General features: G+C 38.0%; 1 protein-coding gene across 1 annotated transcript in view; it reads left to right on the forward strand.

Moving 5' to 3' along the window:
* Positions 1-25,969, forward strand: part of LOC134610619 (solute carrier organic anion transporter family member 4C1-like) — a 53,338-nt gene that overhangs the window by 22,611 nt on the left and 4,758 nt on the right. Inside the window, exons 3-12 of the mRNA XM_063453665.1 lie at positions 1,879-2,076; positions 4,977-5,073; positions 6,692-6,813; positions 7,141-7,256; positions 9,394-9,538; positions 10,525-10,720; positions 12,648-12,801; positions 13,531-13,727; positions 17,166-17,230; positions 19,814-19,951. Of these exons, the coding sequence (XP_063309735.1) occupies positions 1,879-2,076; positions 4,977-5,073; positions 6,692-6,813; positions 7,141-7,256; positions 9,394-9,538; positions 10,525-10,720; positions 12,648-12,801; positions 13,531-13,727; positions 17,166-17,230; positions 19,814-19,951 (1,428 nt within the window). The remainder of the gene's footprint in view (positions 1-1,878; positions 2,077-4,976; positions 5,074-6,691; positions 6,814-7,140; positions 7,257-9,393; positions 9,539-10,524; positions 10,721-12,647; positions 12,802-13,530; positions 13,728-17,165; positions 17,231-19,813; positions 19,952-25,969) is intronic.

Below are 25,969 nucleotides of genomic sequence, written 5' to 3' on the forward strand. Positions count from 1 at the left end.
ATGTGAGAATGTCTGGGCAATCTGGGACACGTGGGCACCCTACATTAGGGTGTGCCCGGGCACACCCCGTGCGCACGCCTATGGTTGACTACAACCCTCTATTGCCTGTCACTCAGCCACTGCCTAACCCACATTCAACAATATCGGAATCCAAACTTAAAGATTGCAGTTTATTGATAAGCCTTCTATTTGCAACAGTGTCAAAAGCCTTACTGAACCTACTACTGCACCACCCTGATCTATAATTTTAGTTACCCAGTCAAAAAAAATCAATAAGATTAGTTTGGCATGATCTCCATGAAGTAAACCCATGTTGTCTGTGTTCTTGTAGTCCATGTGATTTTAGATGTTTAACAATCCTATCCTTTAACATGGTTTCCATTACTTTCCCGAGTTGCCCGACTCCTCCCTACTACCTTTCTTGTGAATGGGCACAACACTCACTAACTTCCAATCTTCTGGGACTACTTCTGTTTACAATGACTGGTTAAATAAATCTGTTAATGATTTTGCTAGTACACCACTACCTTTTTTAACTTTGGGTGTATCTTTTTTATCTTACTTTACTTTAGACCGCTGAAATGAACCGCTTCCTCTTCAAACTTACATTTCACATTTTACTTTTTTCCTAACTGATGTCCATTTACTTCATTTTCATCTGCAAATATGTGTTGAGGCAGTCAGCTAGACCTTTATGCTCTTCTACAAACCTTCCTTTTGTTTCTAGTCTAACTAATCCTTGTTTTACTTTCCTTTTCTCATTTTAAATGAAGTGGATTGGTCGAAAGCCGGATTGGTCAGGGGTTAGAAAGAATGTTGCTAATACCCATATAGTTGCATGTAAACACATTTTCCCAAGTTTTTGACAATACCGGGAACACTGATATCGGACGATAGTTAGATACCAAAGTATTGTTAGTACTTTTATAGATGCTGAGATTGGATCAGGGCCACACTTGGTTTTCATTGTTCGATTATTAAGGTGTATATTAATGGTAATAACAGGCACGGGTCTAAAACTGAATTACTCTATATGGGGTCATTGCAAATTTAGAGGGTCCTAATCCACATTTGTATTTTCACAATGCATGCCATTTGTTAGTTTAGCAATCTTGGTGTTGGCACATCTGACAAAATTATTATTAATTGCATTTGCCCTAAGGGGTGAGTGGATTGGAAGGGGGTTGTATGTCACTTATTTTCCAAAAGTTTCTTTCTGTTGTTTAATTTGTTTTCAACAAAACATACTCTTGGCAGTTAATTCAGGGACGGATTAAGATCCCACAGGGTCCCAGACAAGTTTTTCAGTTTGCGTCTCCCAACTCATGGTTCCGAGGTGCCTGTCCCCAAGGCGGCCATCTAGGGTCGTATTCTGGTTAATCCTGCTCTGAGTCTCTTCTGTGGGTGATGCAAGTTACACAAGTTGCGTACGTTTTTAATTAAAAAACAAAGCAAAAAATTCACCCATCGGTGTCCCCCTTCACAGGACTCTGATGTTGGGGTCTGTGGATTTAGGAAAGTGTTGCAAATAGGAAAGTATGTCAGACTTCTAAAATTGCAACAATGATCATGAAAACCAATTGTATCAGCAGTTGGTTTTGTACTCCTGGTTTCCTTGATAGATCTTTGTTACTTTTTTTTAAATTTATGTTTATTGAGATTGTTTGTTTATTTATGGTGAAATGCAGAAAAAGAACGTTTAACCCCTTAAGGACCCAACTTCTGGAATAAAAGGGAATCATGACATGTCATGTGTCCTTAAGGGGCTAAACCTCAATTAAAACTGTTATCAGTTTTTGTAGCGTCTTTGCTTCCTTTTATTTAAACTAGTCGTCAATATATATTCTAACTTTTTATTTATTGCTTTTTCTCTTGCAGAGGAATGTGGCTCCACTGGGACTAACAGCACTCTTGTAGATTGTACAAATGAGAACAAAAAATCTTCACTCTCTAATTTCCTCTATGTCTTCATTCTGGGCCAGCTGCTTATGGGAGTTGGGGGAACTCCTCTGTACACCCTTGGAACAGCATTTTTTGATGACAGCCTCCCCACTCACAAATCATCACTATATATAGGTATTTGTAAAGTTAAAACCTGTTTTTGCCTGTCTGTCTGTCTGTCTGTCTATATTATAAAAATGAAGCCAAGCTAAAGGCAAAATACCAGGATGATGACGACTTGCTTCAAGCTGAGAGATTGTTGTGTGATATAAATAAAGAAATAATGATATACATATACACACTAACCAAAAACACTAACAAGATTGCAAATAAATAGTATACTTCAGTTAAAAACAATCTTATTCAAACATTAAATCAGCCGCTATACACATTAAGAATATTCTCCAAGGACAAAGTTTATGCATATGTGTGCAAGCACTTTGTAAATAATCCCCTAAAGCATTAATTTGGGGTGACACTAATAATATTATAGTCTGCTGTAGTAATTGTTCAAAATATATCATCCACTTTCACAGTGGTAGTCTATGTATCCGGGGAACCGGGTAATCCATATCCACAAAACTATACAGTTATCAATCTATTTTTTGTATCCAATTGACAGTATGCATTCTGTATACCTTAAAAGATACAAAGAAAGGATATAGTGTAATACTGCAGGTTTTTATTACCCCAAAATCCCAACCCCTTCATAGAACTCTTACATGATATCATTGTGGTTGTTGTCTCCAATAACAGGCCACTTTCTGATCTACGCGTTTCGCCTGGACACTGCAGACTTTGCAAGATAGAATTTATATATAGAAATTATTGTTACTACAAAATATTGCTTCAGGGGATTATTCACTAAGTGCTTACGTGTGTGTGTGTGTGTGTGTATATGTTTATATACACACACTTGGGGAAACCACATGAAGCATTCGTTGTGTTGAGCTATTTCAATTGCTAAACACAATGTGTACACAAGATGCAGCGCACTCACTCATCCACTAAACATCAACTCTAAAGGTTTGTTACAATTTAAAAAACAAAACAAAACAAAAAACCTAATCTATGCAAAAATAATGGGGGTTTAGTTACAGTATATGATCAAACAATGCACAAACCTGCCACAACGTCAATGTACCCTATTTATGGCAGGTCCTACTCTACCAACCTAATGTCTTCTTTAATGGGATTAATCTGCATACTTGGGGAACAAAAATCCATCAGGGACTCCCAGCAGGGCAAGGTTAAATAGGGCCCTGGAATTAGGCACCTGTGGCAGGGAGGGGTGCAAAGCCAGGGAGTTGGCCTAGACTCCCAAAAAATATTTATATGTGAAAACCTGGGGGCCTCACTCACCTGAACAAGCATACATTTATTTATGCATGTTAGGGTGAATGCAGACCTTGGTTTTACTTATATCTATAATATTCCATGAGAAGCCTGGGATTGTAGGTTTCCCCAGCAAATATTGAAAATCTGTGCTGGGGGAAAAGGGAAGGTCTTGCAAAGACTGCAGACAACAGACCTGCAGCTTTTGCAACTAGCTTTTTGGATACACTCCCAAAGAAAAAATGCATAAATAAATGCATGCAGATTTTTGTTATTGGAGTATATCTTCTAAATCAAATACATGTCTTAAATAGAGTGTTCCTTTAATACATAAATTGTATGACTGAACTTTTTAGAAGGAGTCAAGTAAGGATAACAATACCACTGATGAGCATTAATCATCAGATGGTATAAATATCATAAGGTAAACATTGTTCAATGACTTACAAATAGTTTTACAACATATTTTCACACAGGCAAATCTGAAACAAAGAAAAGGGTATTCCACCCTTAATGTTTAGGAAAAATATTACCTAGAGGCAGTGGGGCAGTGACTGGGTGGGGTGAGTTACATAAATACTAAATAAATTAATTCTAGTATGCAAAGATTGATCTAAAATTATTAAAAAGGATATTGTCCTCCCATAAATTCCCACATTTTTCTATTGGTCTACCACCAGGCTGAGTGTTCTATCTCTCAATAGGAACACAAAGCAAATCTGATGTGGTTATGTCTTAAACGTAACTTTATTCATCTAAAATGTTAACATTCACCATTAAGTAATGAGAAAAAAATAATCTATCCAGTTTGTAAGTGTCATTAAAATGCTAACAATGTCCTAAAAAGGTGAGACGTAGTGTTATGCATGAGTTGCAAAGTAAATAAGCTTACTTTCCCGTTCTGACTGTGATTTCAATATATTTAAAGAGCTTCTATGCTGCTCACACTTTGAGCACTGCAGACCACACATCTGACTGTCTGGAGCCACTAAATCGGGCACCAGCTGACAGTGGGGAGCCCCAGGTATAAATTGACCAGTTCACATCAAAATGCAGGGGCATTCCATGGCGTTCTGACTGCATTAATGCCCACTATGTTTTGGACAAGTCATCCTAACATACTTAAGGAATTATAGCAAATGTTTGGAAGTTTTTTTTTTCTCTCATTACACACCCTAATATATAATCCTACGCATGCCTTTCCCTGGAATGACTGATGTCCTGGAACTGATGAAGATGCATCCACAATGTTATCTCTATATGTAGGACAAGCATGGTGGTGTCATATTTTACCATGATTCACATCTTCCTGGATTCTGTAGGTTGAGTATTCCCATCACAAAATTGACAATGTATCCAATGGTATAAGCGATCGTTCAGCATTGCATTTAAATAATTGTTACACTGTGTAAACTGTAGAAACCACCCACTACCCCAAAAAAATAATTTTATTATATATTATAAATATTCCTGTTCTAACATGCTTTTAAATATCAGGCTGATTACCTGTTCAAAATTTGTTTTAGAGAATTTCGTTGTTTTTTTTTAACATATCATATCAAAATCATTTTATTAACATACAAACACGATTATCTCTGTAATATGTAATAATAACTGAGATACGTGTTGTAAATCGTCCCAAGAATGATTACTGGGCGATTACACCGATTCCCTAACACCTATTTCTATCTTTCTCTCAGGGATTGCATATGGAATGTCTGTAGTAGGACCTGCAGTGGGTTACCTAATAGGAGGACAACTTTTAGATATATACATTGATTTTAATACGGGTGTACGGTAGGTTTATACTATTCCTTTCAAGTTATAACAAACTATATAGTAATGTAATTTCAACATTCAATTTTGATGATTTCTATATAAATGTGTCTATGTATATGCATATATTTGTGTGTGTATACAGTTTAAATGAAAAAAGTGTGCATGTGCGTATAAACATCCACACACACACACTTTTATTTATTTTTTTCATTTGAGCAGGGTCCTCATCTACCAATTGTTCCTGTGTCACTGTGTAATTGTCTAATTTATTTTAAAATTAACCCCTTTCACAATATAGTAAAGTGCTGCAGAATTACTTGGCGCTATATAAATACCAATAATAATAAGAATATATTATTTTTTTTTATTATTATTGTTTCGTAGACATACCTAGCACTTTGTATCTTATATTAGAGATCGTGCAGTGAGTCTCGTAGTTAATATAGACCCTACGGTCTCATTTAAATCCTTATCACAATATCTTACCAAGTCAATAAATGCAGAAATAATGGCTGCAACCATTGCAGATTACCAGCTGTTTCTATGCTATGAAAGTTAATTGTTCACAACTGTCAATGTGCGGCTGCTGTATGTTTTATTATCTCCAATAGCGTTTATTAGGCGATAAGTGCCTGGTTTCCATGTTAGGTGGTAGTAACATAATAGCTGTCAATATATAAATAATCTTTGACACATCTAGATGTAAGGAGGAAAAGGTAATGACCACAAACTCTCAATTCATCATATATTACACCATTACTGAATAATGAATTGCAAACCAAATTTGTTTTTTTAAATCAAAATAGCTGATTTAGAAAAAAAATAAAAAAAAATTAAATCTGCTATATTTACAGCTTTTGCAATCAGGTTTTTTAAGTAACCAAGATTCAAGGTTTAAGTGAATATGTCCCATCGATATCTCTTCTTCAGTCTCTGTGTGGTATCTCTACATCACTATGAGTGATTATTCCCTTCAATCATTTTTCAGCGAAGCACCTTCTGTAATTATCGGTTGCTATTGTTTTTTTTTTTTTTTTTAATTCTTCAGCTTCCTTCTTTCAGAAATGTTTTCACTATTTTATCTATACTTTGCCACACTCTGTCTTTAACATTTTGTAGTGTCACAATCAAAATGAATTTGCACCCATACATTGTAATAAATTAAATAACTGCCGCATGTGTGCTTAAAACTAAATGTGAGAGAAGGTTCCTCTTTTCAAAATCTGGATATCGTGCCCCTGGTGCAGCAGTGCCACTCAGTCTGCCCATGATACCCCCCTAATGAGTGGCACCCGGGGTGGATTTCCCCCCCTGGACTCCTGTTATTATGCCACTGTCAGTGGGCACATCATGTTCTCAAAATGCATGTGCATTAAAAAATAATAATAATAATAATAATTTTAATATACACAGGTAAGACAAAAGTAAGGAAAACTTATTAAGCTATATCAAAAATGTAGAAAATGTCCAGCTGAGATTCTGTTTCACACCTTTAATATTTTTAATACCTGGTTGCAGGGAATGTGGGTTTCAAGGAACTTGGCACTGTTTGGTTGATAGAAAAGAAGAGGAACAATGTGGTATTAGTGATAGTATAGATTGTGTTTATTTTATTTATTCTACTTCTTTTTTATAGTGTTGGTCTTACGCCAAGTGATCCTCGGTGGCTCGGTGCGTGGTGGATTGGATTTTTAATTTGTGGTTTTATAACGTGGCTGCTGATAGCACCTTTTTCTTGTTTCCCAAAACATTTGCCAGGTATGTGTTTTTTTTTTTTTTTTTTATTGCTATACATGAACACCCATTATGTATGTAAAACATTTACAGAAATAAGCAGTAAAATGAGAGCAAATATCAGAAAAAGAATGGCAAGGGTGCATTGCTCAATAATTTAAGGACATTCCAAATTCTTCACATTCTGGAATTGAATGTTATAAATGAACTCACAGATAATAGAATATTTTATTAAAAAAAAAACTTCACTTCGTAGCCGAACAATCAATCATTCCTGGCTTTTAGTCCCCAAGAAATTACTTGGTCTTCCACAGCTATTGATGAGAGTTAATTCCTTATGTTGCATTTCAGGAACAGCACAAATACAGTCTGAAAGAATATCTCAGGCTCATAATGATGGAAGTGAAAATATTGTCGATGAAAAAAATCTGGGTAAAGGTTTTAAGGATTTTCCCATTTCATTGTGGGTAAGAATACATTTAAAACTGTTTTTTTTTTCATTTCATATCATTTCTCAACATAGTATACAAGGGAAACTTTTTTTTTTTTTTTTATAAACCAGAAACAACACAGATTTGTTTAAATCATTATTTTTTTGCTTGGTATACCATACAAGGGCCACTAGTAATTTCCCTTGTGGTTGGAGTAGAGGAGACCTTTATAATCCACCTGTGAAATTTTGTTTGGGAGAAACATAGGGCAGGATAAAGGCAAACATGCATAAGTGAGACACAGGGGACAATACAAAGTCACACAGAGAGAAGGATGCACAAAACGAAGGGGATACACCGTTGAGACGGGTATTAATAATAATAATAATAATATTATTATTATTATTAGCATTTATATAGAGCCAATATATTCTGCAGTGCTTTACGGTTATATAAAGGGCATATTTAAAGAGTACTGCTCAAACAAGCCTAAACTGAGGATTTGAGGTAGGTGACTATTTATCGTTGGGTGTCTAACTCAGGGACACTTACTGGTGAGGTGGTCTGACCAGGCTGACCACTGCTCTATCCAGCCAATACAAACTTGACACACTGGAATAGGAGTCCCAAGATGGACATAGACGATAAAGAAAAGGCATATTCTGGGGAAAAGTGTTACAAGATGAACTCCGGGTGCAAGGGAAATGAAATACAGAACACACAAACCGGTTTTATAATCTAAGCCATGAGCCGCTCAATGTTGCTCCTGTCACATATTATCTGATGTATAGATTTATTTTGTATTTGCACCAATTTTTATATGGTTTTATATGTTACGGGCACAACCAGTTTTGTATTTGTGTACATCACCCCTACTGCCTTCCTGGCTGATGGGCTGAATCCAGCAATATGGGCCTCTGTGGGCCTTAATGCTTTGTACCTCTGATCTAACTGGGTACTGCAGACCTACTTCAAGCTTATGCACAGTGATAGTTACTAGAATTGGCGTTGTATGTCCTCTACTTATTGTGGTATTAAAACACCATTAATAATAAAATACAATCACCCTGGTCCATCTACTTTAACAAATATTTATTCAGAAACAAATACTCTGCAACATACAAATAAATGGCACATGAACTAGCAAGAACACAAGAAACTAGCAAGCATCTACAACTAAGCACGTAACAAACTATAACATACAAGTAAATGGCACATATATTATCTAAAGCAACAAACTCCCTATTTACAAATACACAAACAAAGCCTTTTTATGACATGATGCATGTGCGTTGACATCATAACCTTGATTATGCGGATTTGCGTCATTTTCACCTCCCCCGAACATTTTGGGGGAGTGGTCTTAAAGCAAGAGACGCTTCCATATATATAGGGCATCTTTTGCTTTGTACAGTGCCCTATTGTGCTTCAAATCTTTGTTCACTATCGTGCCAAATTCTGTCTATTTTACTGTTTGTTTGACTCTTCTTTTGTACTCTAACTTTCCTGTTCTCTGGTCTCCATGACTCGGCTATTCATTAATATTCTCCTGATTTCTTGCGTCCTTGTATTTTTGGCTATCCCTTGACTTTTCTATTTCTGTACCACGTCAAACCATCCTAAGGTTTGTTAATACATTCTTTTTTTTTAGTTGTAGGTTACACGCTGCATGTTGGGGTTTACTTTACTGTGACAGTCTCATTCACTGATTTTGAGAAATAGATTTTTGGCAAGCGGTTATCCTTATTGGATTTTCCAATGGTTTGACAACTTATATGGGGCCTGCCTTGCACCCAGGAGACTACAGGGCGGCTGTCAACAGTCAGCAAATGCACTTCTGGCACCATAACCACAACAGCAAACTGTAGCTTGATAATCCTTTTAAATTCCTGTATAGATACATTCTCTTTCATATTGCATTTGGAGACGGCTGTGTTCTAAATTACAATCAATTTAATTACTTTCATCATATTTACAACTTCATTCGATCTGTTTATTTAGGTTCCTTAACCCCTTAAGGACACATGACGTGTGTGACACGTCATGATTCCATTTTATTCCAGAAGTTTGGTCCTTAAGGGGTTAAATGGATTCAAAATAAACATATTAATCGTGTTAACGCATTTAACTATTGCATTCTGCTACTAAAGATGTATTTTTTTTCGTATTCTAGTTGATGTTGAAAAATCCAGTCCTTATGGCTTTAACGTTTGCAAGCTGTGCCGATGCATTCATCACCACAGCATTTGCTGCTTTTCTCCCCAAATTTATTGAAAACCAGTTTTCACTGACCTCCAGCTTCTCTGCAATTTTAGGAGGTAGGTGAACGTCTTTTCATGGCCATCATCAATACAATCCCCTTGGGTATCCAAAAATGTTTTGTTCCTAAGTGTAAATACCGTAAAACACAAAAACAAGCAAATTAGAAAACTGTTTAATGATGTTAAATAATGTGTCTACTATCACTTAAATAATAATTAATTACTGAATATTAGGTAATAATAGGTGAGTGCCTAGGGACACCTCATGGTTTTCATGTTATAAGGCTTTCCCTTGTGTTACATTGAGAGCTTGTTTTTCTAAAGCATTTCTCTCAATGGGAGGCCAGGGGTAGACTTAGAGCGTCAGTTGACCTATTCGGCCTTAGAAATTATATCTTCGTAGTGGAGAACTAACCAAACTCTAAATACCACCACTGGAAAACACTGATTAGATCTGCTGCTCCAATGTTTGTTTCAGCACACTTTGAAAAATTAACCTTTTGAAAATGTGTGTGTGTGTGTGTGTGTGTGTGTGTGTATGTATGTATATGTGTAAGCATGTATGAATGTTTGTGTGTCAATTGTGAACACACATGCTCAGCATATTAATGTAGTATCTTATAAAGATACGATCGGTGTAACCATAATACAGATATTGAAAAAGATTGATAAGAGCATATGATGTCGGCCAATTAGAATAATGTCATTTGCTGTTTAGTTCCCAGGACTCCACTCGTCACGAGACAATGTATGTTAAACTCTGTACATTATGCCCAAGATAAACAAAGGTTAGCTAGAAAGTCATTTTACCAAACAAATTCTGTTTAAATAATCAACACTATGTAAAGTCAAAGTCTAATGACCATGCGGGGTTAACACCATTAATGAGGCCGGGAAGCTATGATGTGAAAACCAACACCCCTATTCATAGTCTGAATGAGGATGATAGAACGTGTGATCTAAAGACCTTACATAAGCCAAGGAATTGCCGTTGGTATCCTGCATGTCTTACTAGTTACGTTGATATTGCTTCCTTTTTTCAGGTGGTGTTTTAATCCCAGCAGCAGCCATCGGCCAAATTGTAGGTGGACTTATTATTTCCAAATTCAAAATCGAATGTAAAAATTCAATTCTCTTCTCAATAATCATGTCGTTTGTATCGGTGGCTCTTATGACCGTATTTATTTTTGCAAAATGTGGGAACGATCCATTTGCAGGTGTTTCTATTTTATATAACGGGTAAGTACACGCGCTGCTCCTACACTGTATCATGAACTAGGGAGGGACTTCCTACAACAATATTAAAGAACGATTCTGTAATTCTAAATATCAATGATACTTTTTCATTCAAATCTATCTTTTTGGGGGGGGCATAGTTCTTAATTTCCTAAATGTATTATGTAATCGAGAAAATAAAAATAGCAGTCACTTTACAGCTAGCATGAAAATCATTAAAGCCGCATTTTCACCAACTTGGGACTTTGCCGAATTTGCAAAGACCCCGATGAAATCGCCACTTGGGGTCCTGTGGGGTCCTGTGACCAGAGGAGGGCTTTACAGGTGCCGCCATCTTCTTTGGTCTGCCCCGACGTTACTGCTGTATTCTCGTGCATGTATGAGAGTACAACATTGAGGTCTATGGAGGATCCCGAGAGATGACATAGTAGATACAAGGCACAGAGAAAATACATTTTGCACTTTTTTTTTTTTTTTTTTTTAATAAAGGTCTGGTAGCTTGTAACGAAAAGTGAGACAGTGATGGTTAAGAGTGTAGAACACTCGGTTATGGTAGTCATCTCTCGGGAAATGTGTGTCTTTGAAGTTGTGGTGACACACATACAAATGCTCATTGTTTTGCACGAAAAATAAAGTATTTAAAAAATAAAATAAAATAAGGAAGCCGCCTCCATCACTTACCTTACCTCACATGGGAGAGGACAGCAGGAGAGAGCCGTTTCTTTAAACAAAATTCACTAGAACCAACTTATTTTTAAATAGTTGAAGTGGGTTCAGTGGGTTGTACTGGTTACGACTCTGAGTGTTCCTTTAATGAAATACTAACGTAAACAATCAATCAATTTGTCTCTTGACAATTTTTGCCTTTTGTAGTTTGATTCTGATAACTTTCAAACTTCCTACGTGAAGTAAAACCATGCAGACTATTTTTTTTTTCTGATTCTTGGTGTATGTTTCTGGCCTATTTGTATGATCTGTCTACATTTAAAATGTTAATCCTGGCATAAACCCCTTCCTCGATGTGCATGAAGCAATATGCACTCTATTCCATAGACTTTGATTGTATGATCACACAATTTGGTTGTGTTTGATGATTGATTATCTGCTAAAATGGTGCTAGTCTCAAAATTAATTCAGTATTGAAATAACCTGCCATTAAAACCAAAACCAAACCTAGAGGAATTCCAAATGCTCTATGCTATCCTGGATATAATTAAACATATTTAAGAGAACAGCAGTTAAAGGAATCTTATAGGGTCAGGAATACAAACGTGTATTCCTGACCCTATATTGTTAAACTAACCATCTTCCCTTGCTCACCCTTAAAAGGTGATAAAACTTGCCTTATTTCCAGCCCCGCTCGTGTCTGCCGGCACTGGTCCCGCCTGCCAATCCAATGCTTTCCTATAACAAATGCATTGGATAGTCAAGGAGGTGGGATGGGGGCAGGGCCAAACGCCGGCCTGGCCTATCAGCATCTTCTGATAGAGTTAATTTTTTTTTTTTAATTGACGTTGAATTAATTTAATTGCTTATTAAAGGGACACTGTAGTCACCTTCAATCAATGCATCTCTATGGGTAACTTTCAGTGTCTCCATGCAGAGCGTGGAGACGCTAAACGTCCATGCTGCACAGTGTGGCTGTCAGAGGAGTGGCCACAAGATGTGTTCCTAGGCACTAATGCAAACATTGAAAAGTAAGTGTTTACATGAACATTCCTGCAGGGATTAGCTATAGACCCTAGAACAACTACAATAAGCTATAGTTGTTCTGGTGACTACAGTGTCCCTTTAAAAAGCAGTATGCGCAAAAGCATACGTTAAAATACCAAGATATTGCTCTGTAATTTTACATCTCCCATTAATAAATTGTGATTTGTGATTCTTCTTCTGATTTATATTAACCTTCTTGCTTGTGGGTCTATTACAGAACCGGAGAAATCGGGGAAATCTCTGCCCCGTGTAACAGCAACTGCTCCTGTGCGCGTTCCTTTTATGACCCAGTTTGTGGTTCGGATGGAGTGCAGTATTTTTCAGCTTGTTACGCAGGATGCTCATCCATTACACTAGATGGCAGTAACAAGGTACAAGTCACTGAAAGCAAGTGATTATTATTAAATAGATTTTTATTTTCGAGAATCAAGGGACTGAAATGAAAAGATCAAATGTAATTCAGGATTATGTAAAAATCGGTAGAATTTAACTCCTTTATGCATCCCTACTCTCAAAGATAATGCAAGATTTTGTTATTAATTAGTTATTAAAATGATTATTATTACGTTTTTATCCTACGGATAGTAATAAAGCTGCTATGGGATAGTATGTAGAAATGGAACCTTTTGTTCCAGCAATAGTTTTTGAAATATAGGAAATCCTACATACATTGTATTTGTACCACTACAGGGAGCAACTTCTGGATTTCAACTCTAATACATTGTTGCTATATCAGAGTAACTGATAATATTAGAGAGAGAAAATATTCAGTGTGTACATGTACAAATTCTGACGTGATATCGGACCTCAAGACATGGAGAGTGACATACCTTGGAAACTAGAATTTGTATATACTGTATATTGAATCACATGGGTTTGTATGGTGGCTGAAAGGCAATTTCTGGAGTTTCTTCCACTGGATGCCAAAGACTCCAAGCACTCTAACCAATTTGGTGACTTGAAGTGGTTATAGTGTCTTCCGAGTCCCTTTTAATGGCAATTTACGATTCCAAACAGTTTGCTGAATACTGATCCAAGATTAATTAATGTATTCACTGTAGCTGTAATATAATATATAATTTTTATTGTATTCCCAACAGATATATAGTAACTGCTCATGCATTGGAGATAAGGTTCGGACAATAGAAAACCACGCTGCAAGATTTAACGAATCACAAGTCATCGCAGGGAAATGTAAAACTACCTGTACAAGTTTAATACTATTTATGGCGTTCTTTTTTTGTGTGGTTGTTGCCACTTTCATGATCGCCACTCCAGTAACGATGGCCATTATAAGGTGAGACTGTAACAACTTTATTAAAACGCGTACGCCACATTTGGATTAGATAAATATCAGCCTTTGGTGTTTTCAAAATAGTTAAAAAAAACTTGAAGTGGTTTCTGATTTTTCAACAAACTAGCAAATAATTCCAACTACCATGAACAAATATAATTTGTTAAAAAGAAATAAAAGTCACATTTGTAGTTTTTTTTTTTTTTTTTTTTTAATAAATTAGTGCCTGAATATTTCTTTAACCAAATGTTTTAAAGTGTAACGTTATTAATGTAATCCGTAGAGAGAAGTTCAACAGGATTTTGTGTAATATGCAGCATCCTGTGCAAATGCTCAATCGTTGTAATATACATTTGTGTCTTAAGTGTGTGAACAGATGAACGAACAAACAAACCAAAAAAGCAACAACTCAAATATGTTGCATTTTGGTGGGTCTCCACTCAATTCTCATGCTAATTTTTGCTTAATTTGTTTTAATAATCATTTCAGACGTTGAATGCCCTTTAGGGCGGGATACCTCTGAAATGCAATTGGTTCAGGTTGTCTCTGCAGTGAACTAAAACTAGCCTGAAAACAGAGCAGGAACCTACGATAGTGCAAGCTAATAGAGTTGATGTCATTTCTACGTATTCTTGTGTTCTGTTTTTATTTGTGAGCAAATTAACCTATATACACTGATCAGTCGCAATATTGAAATCATTGTTTAGATTATTATAATGGTACCTGTCAAGGGGTGGGATATATTGGGAAGGAAGTGAATAATCAGTTCTTCAATTTCATCTGTTGGAAGCAGGAAAAATGGGCAAGTGAAAACATCTGAGTGACTTTGACAAGGTCCATATAGTGATGGCTAGATGACTGGGTCTTCAAAATGACAAGTCTTGTGGGGCTTTCCTGCTATGCAGTGTTTAGTACCTACCAAAAGTGGTTCACAGAAGGACAACCAATGAACTGGCATCAGTCATGAGTGCCAAGTCTCATTGATACATGTGGGGGGAGGGGTGGGGGTTAAATAAGTAATACATATTGACATTAACCTGGCTCCCCCCAACACACAATCCCTCCAAACATATTCACACACAGCACACACATAGCACACACACTTTCTCTCTCACACACACTACATTTCTGACACACACACACTCTGAATCCCCTATGAGTACACTAGATCTACATCACCTACACACACACTCACACTACAGCCCGTATGCATACACTCGCTACATCCATTAAACACACTATGCCCCTATACACACTCTCTACAGCACCTAGACACACATACATTACATTACACCACAAACACAACACAACTGAAACCAACCTATGTAGACAATACCCCACCACAATCAGCTCACTATACACCCACACACAGTGGTGTATTTTGGATTTGTGCTGCCCTAGGCACGACTAAATTCGGCCACCCCTAATATCTAAATTTGCCCCCCCAATTCGAGTCAGGGCCATTTTTCTGACTGACAGACACATGCCCTCATTGATACATGCACTAATATACACTCACTGACAGATACGCAGTCATTGGCACACACATACAGTCATTGGCACACACTGTTTAACCAACACACACTTTCACTGACAGACACACACTGACACACCCACTCGCTAACAGGCACACACTCTCAGATACACATAAAATTACATACACACACTGACACACACACTCACAGGCACACCCATTATCACTCACAGGCACACACTGACAGCTACACTCACTCACTCACTCACAATAAGGTGGACAGCTCCAGAATACGAGTCAAACAAGGCATTTGTCTGGGAGCTTGGGGTGGCATTTTTTGGTGCCCCCCCTGAAAGTGCCGCCCTAGGCAAATGCCTTGTTTGCCTTGTGGTAAATACATCCCTGCCCACACAATCTCACAAGCAGGTTCCAAACACACGCACAATACTTTTTCCTGGCCCTTTTGTCTCCTGGTATTTATTTATAGAGACACCAGTGACAAGTTGCAAGGAAACACAGCGCAAGCATGTTTTTATATTTGCTTGCGCTGTGCAGAACATATAAAGGGCCTTTTTCTCATGCTAGAGCTCTTCAGCAGAGCTCTGTCCATGGTCTGCCCTGGAAGAGCATTGAACAAACTTTGAGATGGGGTGTGCTTGTCATTATTAATGAAAAAATGCACCCTCTCTGGCTTCCACTACCTTCTCAGTGGGCCGCTGTGATTAAAGAAAATGCCTGGGCCTAATTTTTTTTCCCAGTCCAGCCCTGGTTCTGGTATTCATGTGAATGTTACTTTAACATGTACCACCTGCCTAGAGATTGTTGCATACAATGGCTATAGTTTTACCTGATGGCAGTAGCCTCTTTCAGCAGGATAATGCACACTGACACACTGCAAAAATTATTCTTGAATGGTTTGAGGAACATGAGTTCAAGGTGCCCTGGCCTCCAAATTCCCCAGATCTCGATCCAATGCAGCATCTGTGGGATGTGCTGAAAGAGCAAATCCAATCTATGAAGACCCCACCTTGCAGGACTTAAATGATTTTCTGCTAATATCTTGATGCCAGATACAACAAGACACGTTCAGAGGTCTCGTGGAGTCCATGCCTCGACGCATCAGAGCTGTTTTGGCAGCACAACAGCTCTGCAGCACAGGGAGATCTACATAATATTAGGCAGGTGGCTTTAATGTTGTGGCTGATCAGAATGTAGTCCTGCAGTAACGAGCAAAGTCTACAAGTGGGAAAATCCACACAACTGATGCACCTACAGTTTATTCACTAAAGCATAAATTGTTAAGAATTGCCAGTGAAACTAAAACGTATAGGATAAAATACCAAAATGTTACAAAACAGAAATAAAATGTAACTCCCTTATTTTCCTGCTTGACATGTTTACCTAAAATATGCAATTCCCATCTCAGACGTCTTTCAAGTTTAGTAAATAAGCCCAACCATGGACCCTTTGATATCATGGCATTGTCCATCACTATAGCACTGACTGTTGTTGAAGTAATTATTGTAAAAACATTCAGACATGTATAATCATAATGTGCATGCCACATTTTCTTGTCTCGTGGCACCTGAACCTTTTTTTTTTTTTTTTCATCCACGTCAGAGTGCATATCTTTTGTGTTCTCCTGGCTCTTGACTTTCATTCTTTCGCCATAACACCTCGTTGTGATTTGAATTAGCCTACAACCAGACATAGCTGATTCAGTAATTGTAATTGTCTCTTGTGCATCTTCTGCCATGTTAATTTAGTCCCTCTCATAATTATGGTATGCTAGAAGACGGCCTAATGAGGGAGTAATCATGTTTCGGTTACCTCCGCTCCTTTTCTACCATAGGCTTATTAAATGATGGGGCAGATTTTTATTTTTTATTTTTAGTGTTTAATATGTTCATATCAAATCCCCATTTGTATTTTGTAGATATGGTAATAACTATTTATAATCTTTCCAGATGTGTGCCAGATAAACAAAGAGCCTTTGCCCTTGGTGTGCAGTGGTCATTTATAAGATTATTAGGTAAGTCTCTGAATTACTAATTGACTGGTTGCTGTAGAATTTAGCCCCCCCCCCCATATAAGTTGATTTTTGCTTTTTTTTTTTTTAAACTGTTATTTTTCAGGAGATTGTCAATTTTATATTTTCATTTTATATATATATATATATATTGTGTGTGTGTGTGTGTGTGTGTGTGTGTGTGTGTATATATATATATATATAGATTTGTGTTAGGGGCACAAAGCCGTATAAGGAGGAAACTGGTTCATGGATTGCAGGATAAAACTTACCAGGAAAGGTTAAAGGATCTTAACATGTATAGCTTGGAGGAAAGACGAGATAGGGGGGATATGATAGAAACATTTAAATACATAAAGGGAATCAACACAGTAAAGGAGGAGCCTATATTTAAAAGAAGAAAAACTACCACAACAAGAGGACATAGTCTTAAATTAGAGGGACAAAGGTTTAAAAATAATATCCGGAAGTATTACTTTACTGAGAGGGTGGTGGATGCATGGAATAGCCTTCCAGCTGAAGTGGTAGAGGTTAACAGTAAAGGAGTTTAAGCATGCGTGGGATAGCCATAAGGCTATCCTAACTATAAGATAAGGCCAGAGACTAATGAAAGTATTTAGAAAACTGGGCAGACTAGATGGGCCGAATGGTTCTTATCTGCCGTCACATTCTATGTTTCTATGTTTCTATGAGTAAGGGCTAAATATAAGCGTAAAATGGTATAAAAGAGCAAGTTGGTTGTGGTGTGCCGGAACTGATGATACGGTAGGCCTGTAAATAAGAGGGCCCACCAAGGAGTTAAAGAAAAGAAAGAGAAAACGAGAAAGATGGAAATATTGAGTAGTGGGAGTAGAGGGAGGGTCATGCAAATCGTTAGACCTCAGACGGTATAGAGTAAGGTAAGGGGTTCCCTTAAGTAGGTAAGTAACATATAAACCCTTCCCACAATTACAGACCAACTATAAGAGATCCCTCTCTACATACCTCAAAACAGAATGCACCTGTCATGGTTGATTATATATTTCCTACCTGTTCTATGTAACATTTTGTATATATTGTGTATTAATATTGTTTTTGTATTTCATTGTACCCTATTGTAACAATGCAATGTTTTGTGGACCCAGGACATACTTGAAAACGAGAGAAATCTCAATGTATCTTTCCTGGTAAAATATTTTATAAATAAATATATAATACTTGTGTTAGGGGCACATAGCCGTATAAGTAGTAAGGCTAAGTATAAGCGTAAAATAGTATAAAAGAGCAAGCCGGTTGTGGTTTTTCCCGGAACCGACGATGTGGTAGGCATGTAAATAAGAGGACAAAAAGTGATCAATCAAAGATTTTAATATAGTCAACAATACATACAACTTATCCAGACATTTCCTTAAAGGCATTGCGTATCTCTTGGACGGGTTTGGGTATGTAACGGGTATGTGTATGTGTGTGTGTATGTATGTGTGTGTGTATATATGTATGTATATTATGTGTGTATGTATGTATGTGTGTGTATATATATATATATATATATATATATATATATATATATATATATATAAAAAAATTATTATTATTATTATTATTATTATTATTATTATTATTATTATTTTTTTTTTATTTTTTTAAACAAGGGGCTGACTGCACTCACCTAAACATGCATAAGTAGGGTGCTGCTAGGAGCCAATAAGTACAATAAAAATTCAGCGCACTCTGGTGCTGCACATATTAGAGTGGCCTTTTATCATGGCCAGCCCAAGGCACAACCGTGCAATAATCATGCTGTCTAATTAGCATCTTGATATGCCACACCTGTGAGATGGATGGATTATCTCGGCAAAGGAGAAATGCTCACTAACACAGATTTAGACAGATTTGTGAACACTATTTGAGAGAAATAGGCCTTTTGTTTACATAGAAAATGTCTTAGGATCTTCGATTTCAGTTCAGGAAAAATTTGGCAAAAACAAAAGTGTTGCGTATATAATTTTGGCCAGTGTATGTTTAACATTTCACAATTTCCTTCGGAATTTATATTTGAGTGTATCTGAGAGAAATCCAATGTTAAATATGACCTCCGGATAACCTAAAGGTTCCTTTTGTCAAACACTTAAAGCAAAAAGGAATTTAGTCCAGTGTCAAGAAAGCAAAATTCTTTTCAGGGTTATTAAACTCCACATTTTTGTGAATTAAGTTTGAATAGAAAAACTATGGTCATGAGCTGAAAAATATTTCTATTGCAGTAATTTTTTGCATCAGACACCACCTGGCTTACGTTTGTGCAGTTTTATTCATTCTGATTAAGGCGCTGATCTGGGATTTTGCCTCATTTGGCAAATGCCACACTTTATTTTTACAATATTTCTACTGAAATAATGTATCGCAAGTGCAGTAGTAGGAATTTTACATTATTGCAGGTTGAAGTGATTCTACAAATGTTTGAAAACAAAATAAATATTTTTAGTTAAACTAGGAATTTTATATCTTTAAACCAATTTCTATGGTTTTTATATTATTAATTTTAAAATTACAAAATTAACCTATAAAACAACTGTACTTCTTTTTTAATTATATGTTTTTACATTTTAGGTTCTATTCCTGGTCCTATTTCATTTGGTGTTCTAATAGACAGTAGTTGCATGCTCTGGAACATAAATGAGTGTGGAACAAAGGGAGCATGCTGGACTTATAATAATCCAGACACATCTATCAAACTTATAAGCGTCAGTAAGTACCAACTTTTATTTAATCTCTCATATCCACCACTGACACCTCGCAACCTTACCGTACACTTCGGAAAGTAGTATGCTCCTCATGCTAAATTTGACAAGTAGACAAGTAGTATGCTCCTCACTTTTGTTCTAGAACATCCCAAAATACTTGATGCAGCTCATTCTCTTAAAAGAAGAAATAGTCTGTGAAATGGACTATGAAAATGTCCCTGTCTTCTTGAGTATGAAGCAACAAATATATTAAGCATTAATTTCGTCATGTCATTAAGTGGGTAGTCCTCTTGAGTATATGGATTCTTCTGCATCCCCATATTAAATCTATTTAAAGCTCCATCACATAGTGTATTGATTGAGCAAATATCGCCTGTTTCCTCCTGGTTAATAGGGGGCCCAGGAACCCATTTTAATATTTAAAAATGTTTTATTTAGTAATGACAAATGCGACCTACCATTCATACTGTTTGTTTTTAATATGCTTGTTGCTCAAAGTCTTCTCAAGATGGTGAGACCATTTAGAGTTCAAGGAGGACTTATCTTAGGGAAAACACTATAATGCTTGAGAGGAGTCGACAATTCCCTACAACATGACCTTCGTTTAAATAATTTTGAATCATTTGTTTTAAATAGTGTAGACATCATAGAGAAGGTAAATTGATTTGTTTTGAACAATTTAAACTCTATATAAACCTTTCAAGGGTCCCCTAGGCCACTGATGCCCTGCATTGGGATAGATTATTTCAGTCAGTGCTACTATTCTATTCCATAAAGCCTTATATCATAACCTTCATCTAGAATGTTGTTTAACAATTCAAAATATATATATATCTTGCACTTAAGCTGTATTATAAACACATTGCAAGGTGCTAGATAAATTGCCTTCAAATATACACTGTTTCAGACTCTATTCCCGTGTGTTCGGTTGTCCATAACCCCTTGTTTGACTCCAGGATTAACAGGTGTATGGTTCCCATTTTTTTTTTTTCAATGTATATGTTTTATTGGATTTTACAAATAATAACAGACTTACAGACAGGGGGAAAATAATACAGTACAATACAATAACAAAAGATAAAATGTACAGGATTAGGGGGTTTAAACATAGTATTACAATGCTTGAGGTAAAAGTTTGGACATCGACAGATACAACAATACACTACAGCGCGGTTAGGTGTCTACTTGGTACATCTACTGTGTCTTACACGGATACTCTTCGGTGGACATTTACAAGGAGGCAACAACTTATTGTGTTACAAGATGCGTGAGTGTAAGCGGCTGTTTGTCAAATGTTGTACACAATAACAATCAAAAACACTTTTAACCTCTTAAGGCAGGTACCCCAGGGGAGTAGAGTGAAGAACAAGAGTACAATGGGACACAAAAGGGGGGAGGATAGGGGAGTGGATGTGGTGACCAGCATGCTGCCCCAAACAGTAAGATATCAGTACGATTACAATTCTTAGAGGGCCGTTTCTCTGAATGTCTCCCAATCTTGCCATTTGACTAGGAATTTGGCCAGTCCTCCCTGTTTTGCCCATTCTTTTTCGTGGTAGTATGTGGTGTCAGTTCTACGAAGAACCTCTGTTACCGTGGGGCAGGTGGGACTTTTCCAGTGGGTTGCTATGCTGATTTTGGCAGCTAAGAGTATATTAATTACCGCATCCCTTGCAGGCAAAATTTGCAGGTCATCAATAATGTGAACCAGGTAGCTTTTGGGTGATAATGGGATCTTAATTTTGCAAAGTGAGTGAATGGCGTTTTGTATGTCACGCCAGAAATCACGTATGTCTTCACAGTACCAGAATATATGTTCTAGGGACCCTTCCGCCTTATTACATCTCCAGCACATTGGGGAGGAGTCAGGATATATTTTGTGAAGTCTGCTCGGGACCAGGTACCACCTCATCAGCATTTTTGCGTATGCTTCCCAAAGCGTGGCACAATGCGATGACTTTTGAGTACACGAAATAACATATTCCCATTCATCTATAGTGGGGGCTATACCTAAAGTTTCCTCCCATTTAAGCATGTAGGGCAATTTTGCAAGCTTGTTGATGTCGTGTTGCATTGAGTAACATAGGGAGAGAAACTTACAAGATTGACGAGACATTGTTGCATTGAAGTATTTCCTCCCTAGACTGCCAAATGCCAATGGGTTGATATGTGTGATCGAATTGGAGTGAAGTATGTTTTTCAGTCGGATATATAAAAATATATCTCTTGGTGGTAAGCTATATTTCGCCTGCAGTGTTGGAAACGGGTGTAGCCCATTCCTATCAAATAATTTGTGAACATGGGATATACCTAGTGACATCCACCTGTGAGTTGGGAGATCAGGTGAGATACTGGAGAGGGCTGATAGAGGTGCCAGATACAGTGACTCCTCCTTGGACCACAGTGATGTGCTCCACTTTTGCCAAGAATTTAATAAGAATCGGGTTGTTGGGAGCATGGAGGGAGTGGACGGGGAAATGGAGGCCCACAAGGCATTTGGGAGGGAGACTAAGTTGCCGCAGGCGGATTCAAGATTCACCCATACCGGAGTCGTCGTACCCAATAGGAGGTTTAGGCCTTGCGCCAACAGTGTTGCTCTGTAGTAATGTGCAATGTTTGGCACACTGAGCCCGCCTTGTCGGAGTGGACGCCAAAGCGACCGAAAGGCCACTCTCGGTGGCTTTCGTTTCCAAATGTGGGCATTAATTGCTGCTTGGAACCGTTTGATAAGAGAAGCAGGCAAAGCTATGGGCAGTGTTCTGAACAAATAGAGTATGTGTGGGAGAATCATCATCCTTACTGAGTTGATCCTGCCTATCCAGGAAGTATACAGTTTTTCCCACCCTGCCATTTGTTTAGTGATTTTGGTGAGGACCGCTATATGGTTTTCTTTTATTGTCTGTGATCTAGAGTGAGTTAGTTTTATCCCTAGATAGGAAAGGGCCTTCGTTTTCCAGTCAAAGGGGTATTTATCTGTCAGATCCTGTGTCACTTGTTTGCTAACGCCTATAGGGAGGATTTGTGTTTTACCGACATTGTTTTTGTAGTACGATATGGAGCCGTAGGTAGATAAAGTACTTAAGAGTCGTGGAATAGATTCAGTCGGTTTGGCAAGGAAAAGCACAATATCGTCCGCAAAGAGAGCCAGTTTTTTCTCTCCTGTTGGAGTAACAAGGCCGGGTAAATTCCTGTCCTGTTTTATTATTTTAATCAATGGCTCTAGGCATAGGATGAATATCAGCGGAGACAGGGGACACCCCTGCCTTGTTCCGTTAGATATTCGGAAATTTCTAGATGTGAAGCCAGAATTAAATACTTTAGCAGATGGTGCTGAGTAAAGGGCCAGAACACTGGTCTGAAAGGCTTGTGAAAAGCCGAATGTCGACAGTGTTGCGGTCATATAGTCCCAGTTCAGGCGATCGAACGCCTTTTCTGCGTCCAGCGCCATTAAGACGCCCTGTACTTTATGCTTATTGGCCCAATCAATCAGATCCATACAATACCTAGTATTGTCGCCTACTTGTCGCCCGGGAACAAATCCTGCTTGTTCCTCCGAAATTAGGCTATGTAAGAGGGGTTTAAGTCTATTGGCAATCAGTTTAGCGTACAATTTAACATCAGCGTTAAGTAGGGAGATAGGGCGTAGATTGCTGCAGATTGTTGGTGATTTGTTAGGTTTAGGCAGGGTGATGATGTAAGCTTCTAACATTTCGCCAGGAAATTTGCCTATCAATCTAATTTTATTAAATAGTTTAGTGATATGCGGTGTTAGGGATGACGACAATTTGATATAGTAATAATTGGAGAGGCCATCAGGTCCTGGGGCTTTATATTTGGGTAGGGAACGTATCGCCTGTGCTACTTCTTCCTCAGTGAAAGGTGCGTCTAGTAGTTCATTTTGATGTTCTGTTGTTTGTGGCAACGTGATTTGGGATAGAAAATGTGATATCTCAGTAGAGTTCGGTATGTGCGTGGTCCCGTTAGCGGCTAGGTTATATAGATCTTCATAGTAATGGGACAATTCCTCCACAATACCGTTAGGGTTGTAAATTCTGGTGTTGTCTTTGGATAGGATATATGGGATTTTTGTCTGCAAGTATTTGACTTTTAATTGATTGGCTAGGAGTTTCCCTGCTTTATTACCCTGAACGTAGTATGATTGGCGGGTTTTAAGTAGGCGTTTGGCGTACACCTGGGCCTGGAGGTTATGAATTTCCTCTTGCAGTTTAGCAATTTGTTTGGAGATAGATTTAGAAGGAGATTTTTTATTGGAGGTTTCCAGTGTCAGGAGGTTTTGACGGAGTGTGGCGTCTCTGGAAATGATGCGTTTTTTGGCCATAGATCCTATTTTTATGAATTCCCCTCTGATAACCGCCTTGTGTGCAAGCCACTGAGTTTCAACTGAAGTGTCTTCAGTAGAGTTGAGGGAAAAGTAAGTATCGAGGGTTGTGGAAATCTGTCGACTATTCTTGGGGTCGTCAAGGATGGCCTCATTTAAGCGCCATTTCCCTCTCCCTCTTGGGGGGTATGGTACCTCAAGTGTGATCAGTATTGGAGCATGGTCTGACCACGTTCTAAGACCGATGGTGTGATCTAACAGGTGGGGAAGTGTAGATTTGTCAATAAAACACATATCAATGCGCGTATACGTCAAGTGGACGGGTGAAAAGTATGTGTAATCCTGAGCTTTGGGATATAAATTTCTCCATGTATCGTAGAGGTCGTGTGTATGAATGAGTTGAGAGAGTAATTTGCTGTTGTGTGCGGAGGATTTGATGGGAGACTTATTGTGTGTGCGTTTGATGTCCAGGGAGGGATCTAGGGTGCAGTTACAGTCGCCGCACACGATTAAGTGACCTTGTTTGATGGATGAAATTTTTTTGAATGCCTTGCCTAGAAACGAAATTTGGGCCTCATTGGGGGCGTAAAGGGATGTTACTGTCACCATTATTCCATTTAATTCTCCTACCAATATAAGTAACCTGCCTTCTTTGTCAGTATGTTGTTTGTGTAATGTGAACACCCAGTCCGTGTGGAATAATATTGCAACTCCTTTAGATTTTGTTCGCGAGTGAGCAAAATAAGCTGTATGGTACTTCGGGGAACGAAGTTGGGGAGGGTTTTTGTTCGAAAAGTGAGTCTCCTGTACACATACAATAGCCGCCTTTGAGTTATGCATTTCCTGTAATAATTGTTTTCTCTTATAAGGGCTATTGAGGCCTTTGGCATTTATGGAGAGGATTGTCATTGATTTATGGGCCATAATGAGTTAGGATCAATAAGGCTATGGGGCGAACTATCCTGGTGGAAGGTGTAGTGCGAGCTCTGAGTACCTGGAGCCATGAGAGTTTTGGGTCTTTCTGAAACTTTGAAGCCATGCAGACAGAACAAGTGGTCACGGGGGGACGGCAGGTAGTACGTCTTTCCTGCAATGGGTTTTCCTGGGAACCATCTAGGTGGGGAACAAAAGGGGGGATGGGGGAGGGGAAACACAGAAGAGAAAATATACCAGTAACGAAAGTATTTACATACATAACCCTTGGTAAGGTTAACAAACGTAGTCATTCTCAGGGTAAAACTGTAGTACCCAGGAGTGACACGACGAGGGGCTTTAAGGCTCCTCCCGACCTATGGATTGTATCCTTAAATTGGTATAATACTAACAATAACCACATATGTGAGTCCTGAAGAACCATAACTTACATAATACACAATACACAATACACAACACCCGCTCTCAGAGAGCACTTGATTGGGGCTTAAACAGCATTTGGGTATGAACATAACTGGGAGTGCATGGGGTATGTTGGGGTACCGCCTTGCGTAAACACAAGTGGTATGGGTTTAGTGGGCGAGTTGTCAGGGGTTCGTTAAATCCTCAAAATAGCATTGAGATACATTTTTCAGAAATTATACGAGTTGGAAATGTATGACAACGTGCACCCGGGAATAGTGAGGTTGCGCACTAAGTAACTAAAATGCAGGCCAGCTTAGCGGTAATAAAGGAAAGATTGGAAGCGTG

The sequence above is a fragment of the Pelobates fuscus genome, chromosome 5 (genome assembly GCF_036172605.1).
Source record: "Pelobates fuscus isolate aPelFus1 chromosome 5, aPelFus1.pri, whole genome shotgun sequence".
In the NCBI taxonomy this organism is placed as follows: domain Eukaryota; kingdom Metazoa; phylum Chordata; class Amphibia; order Anura; family Pelobatidae; genus Pelobates; species Pelobates fuscus.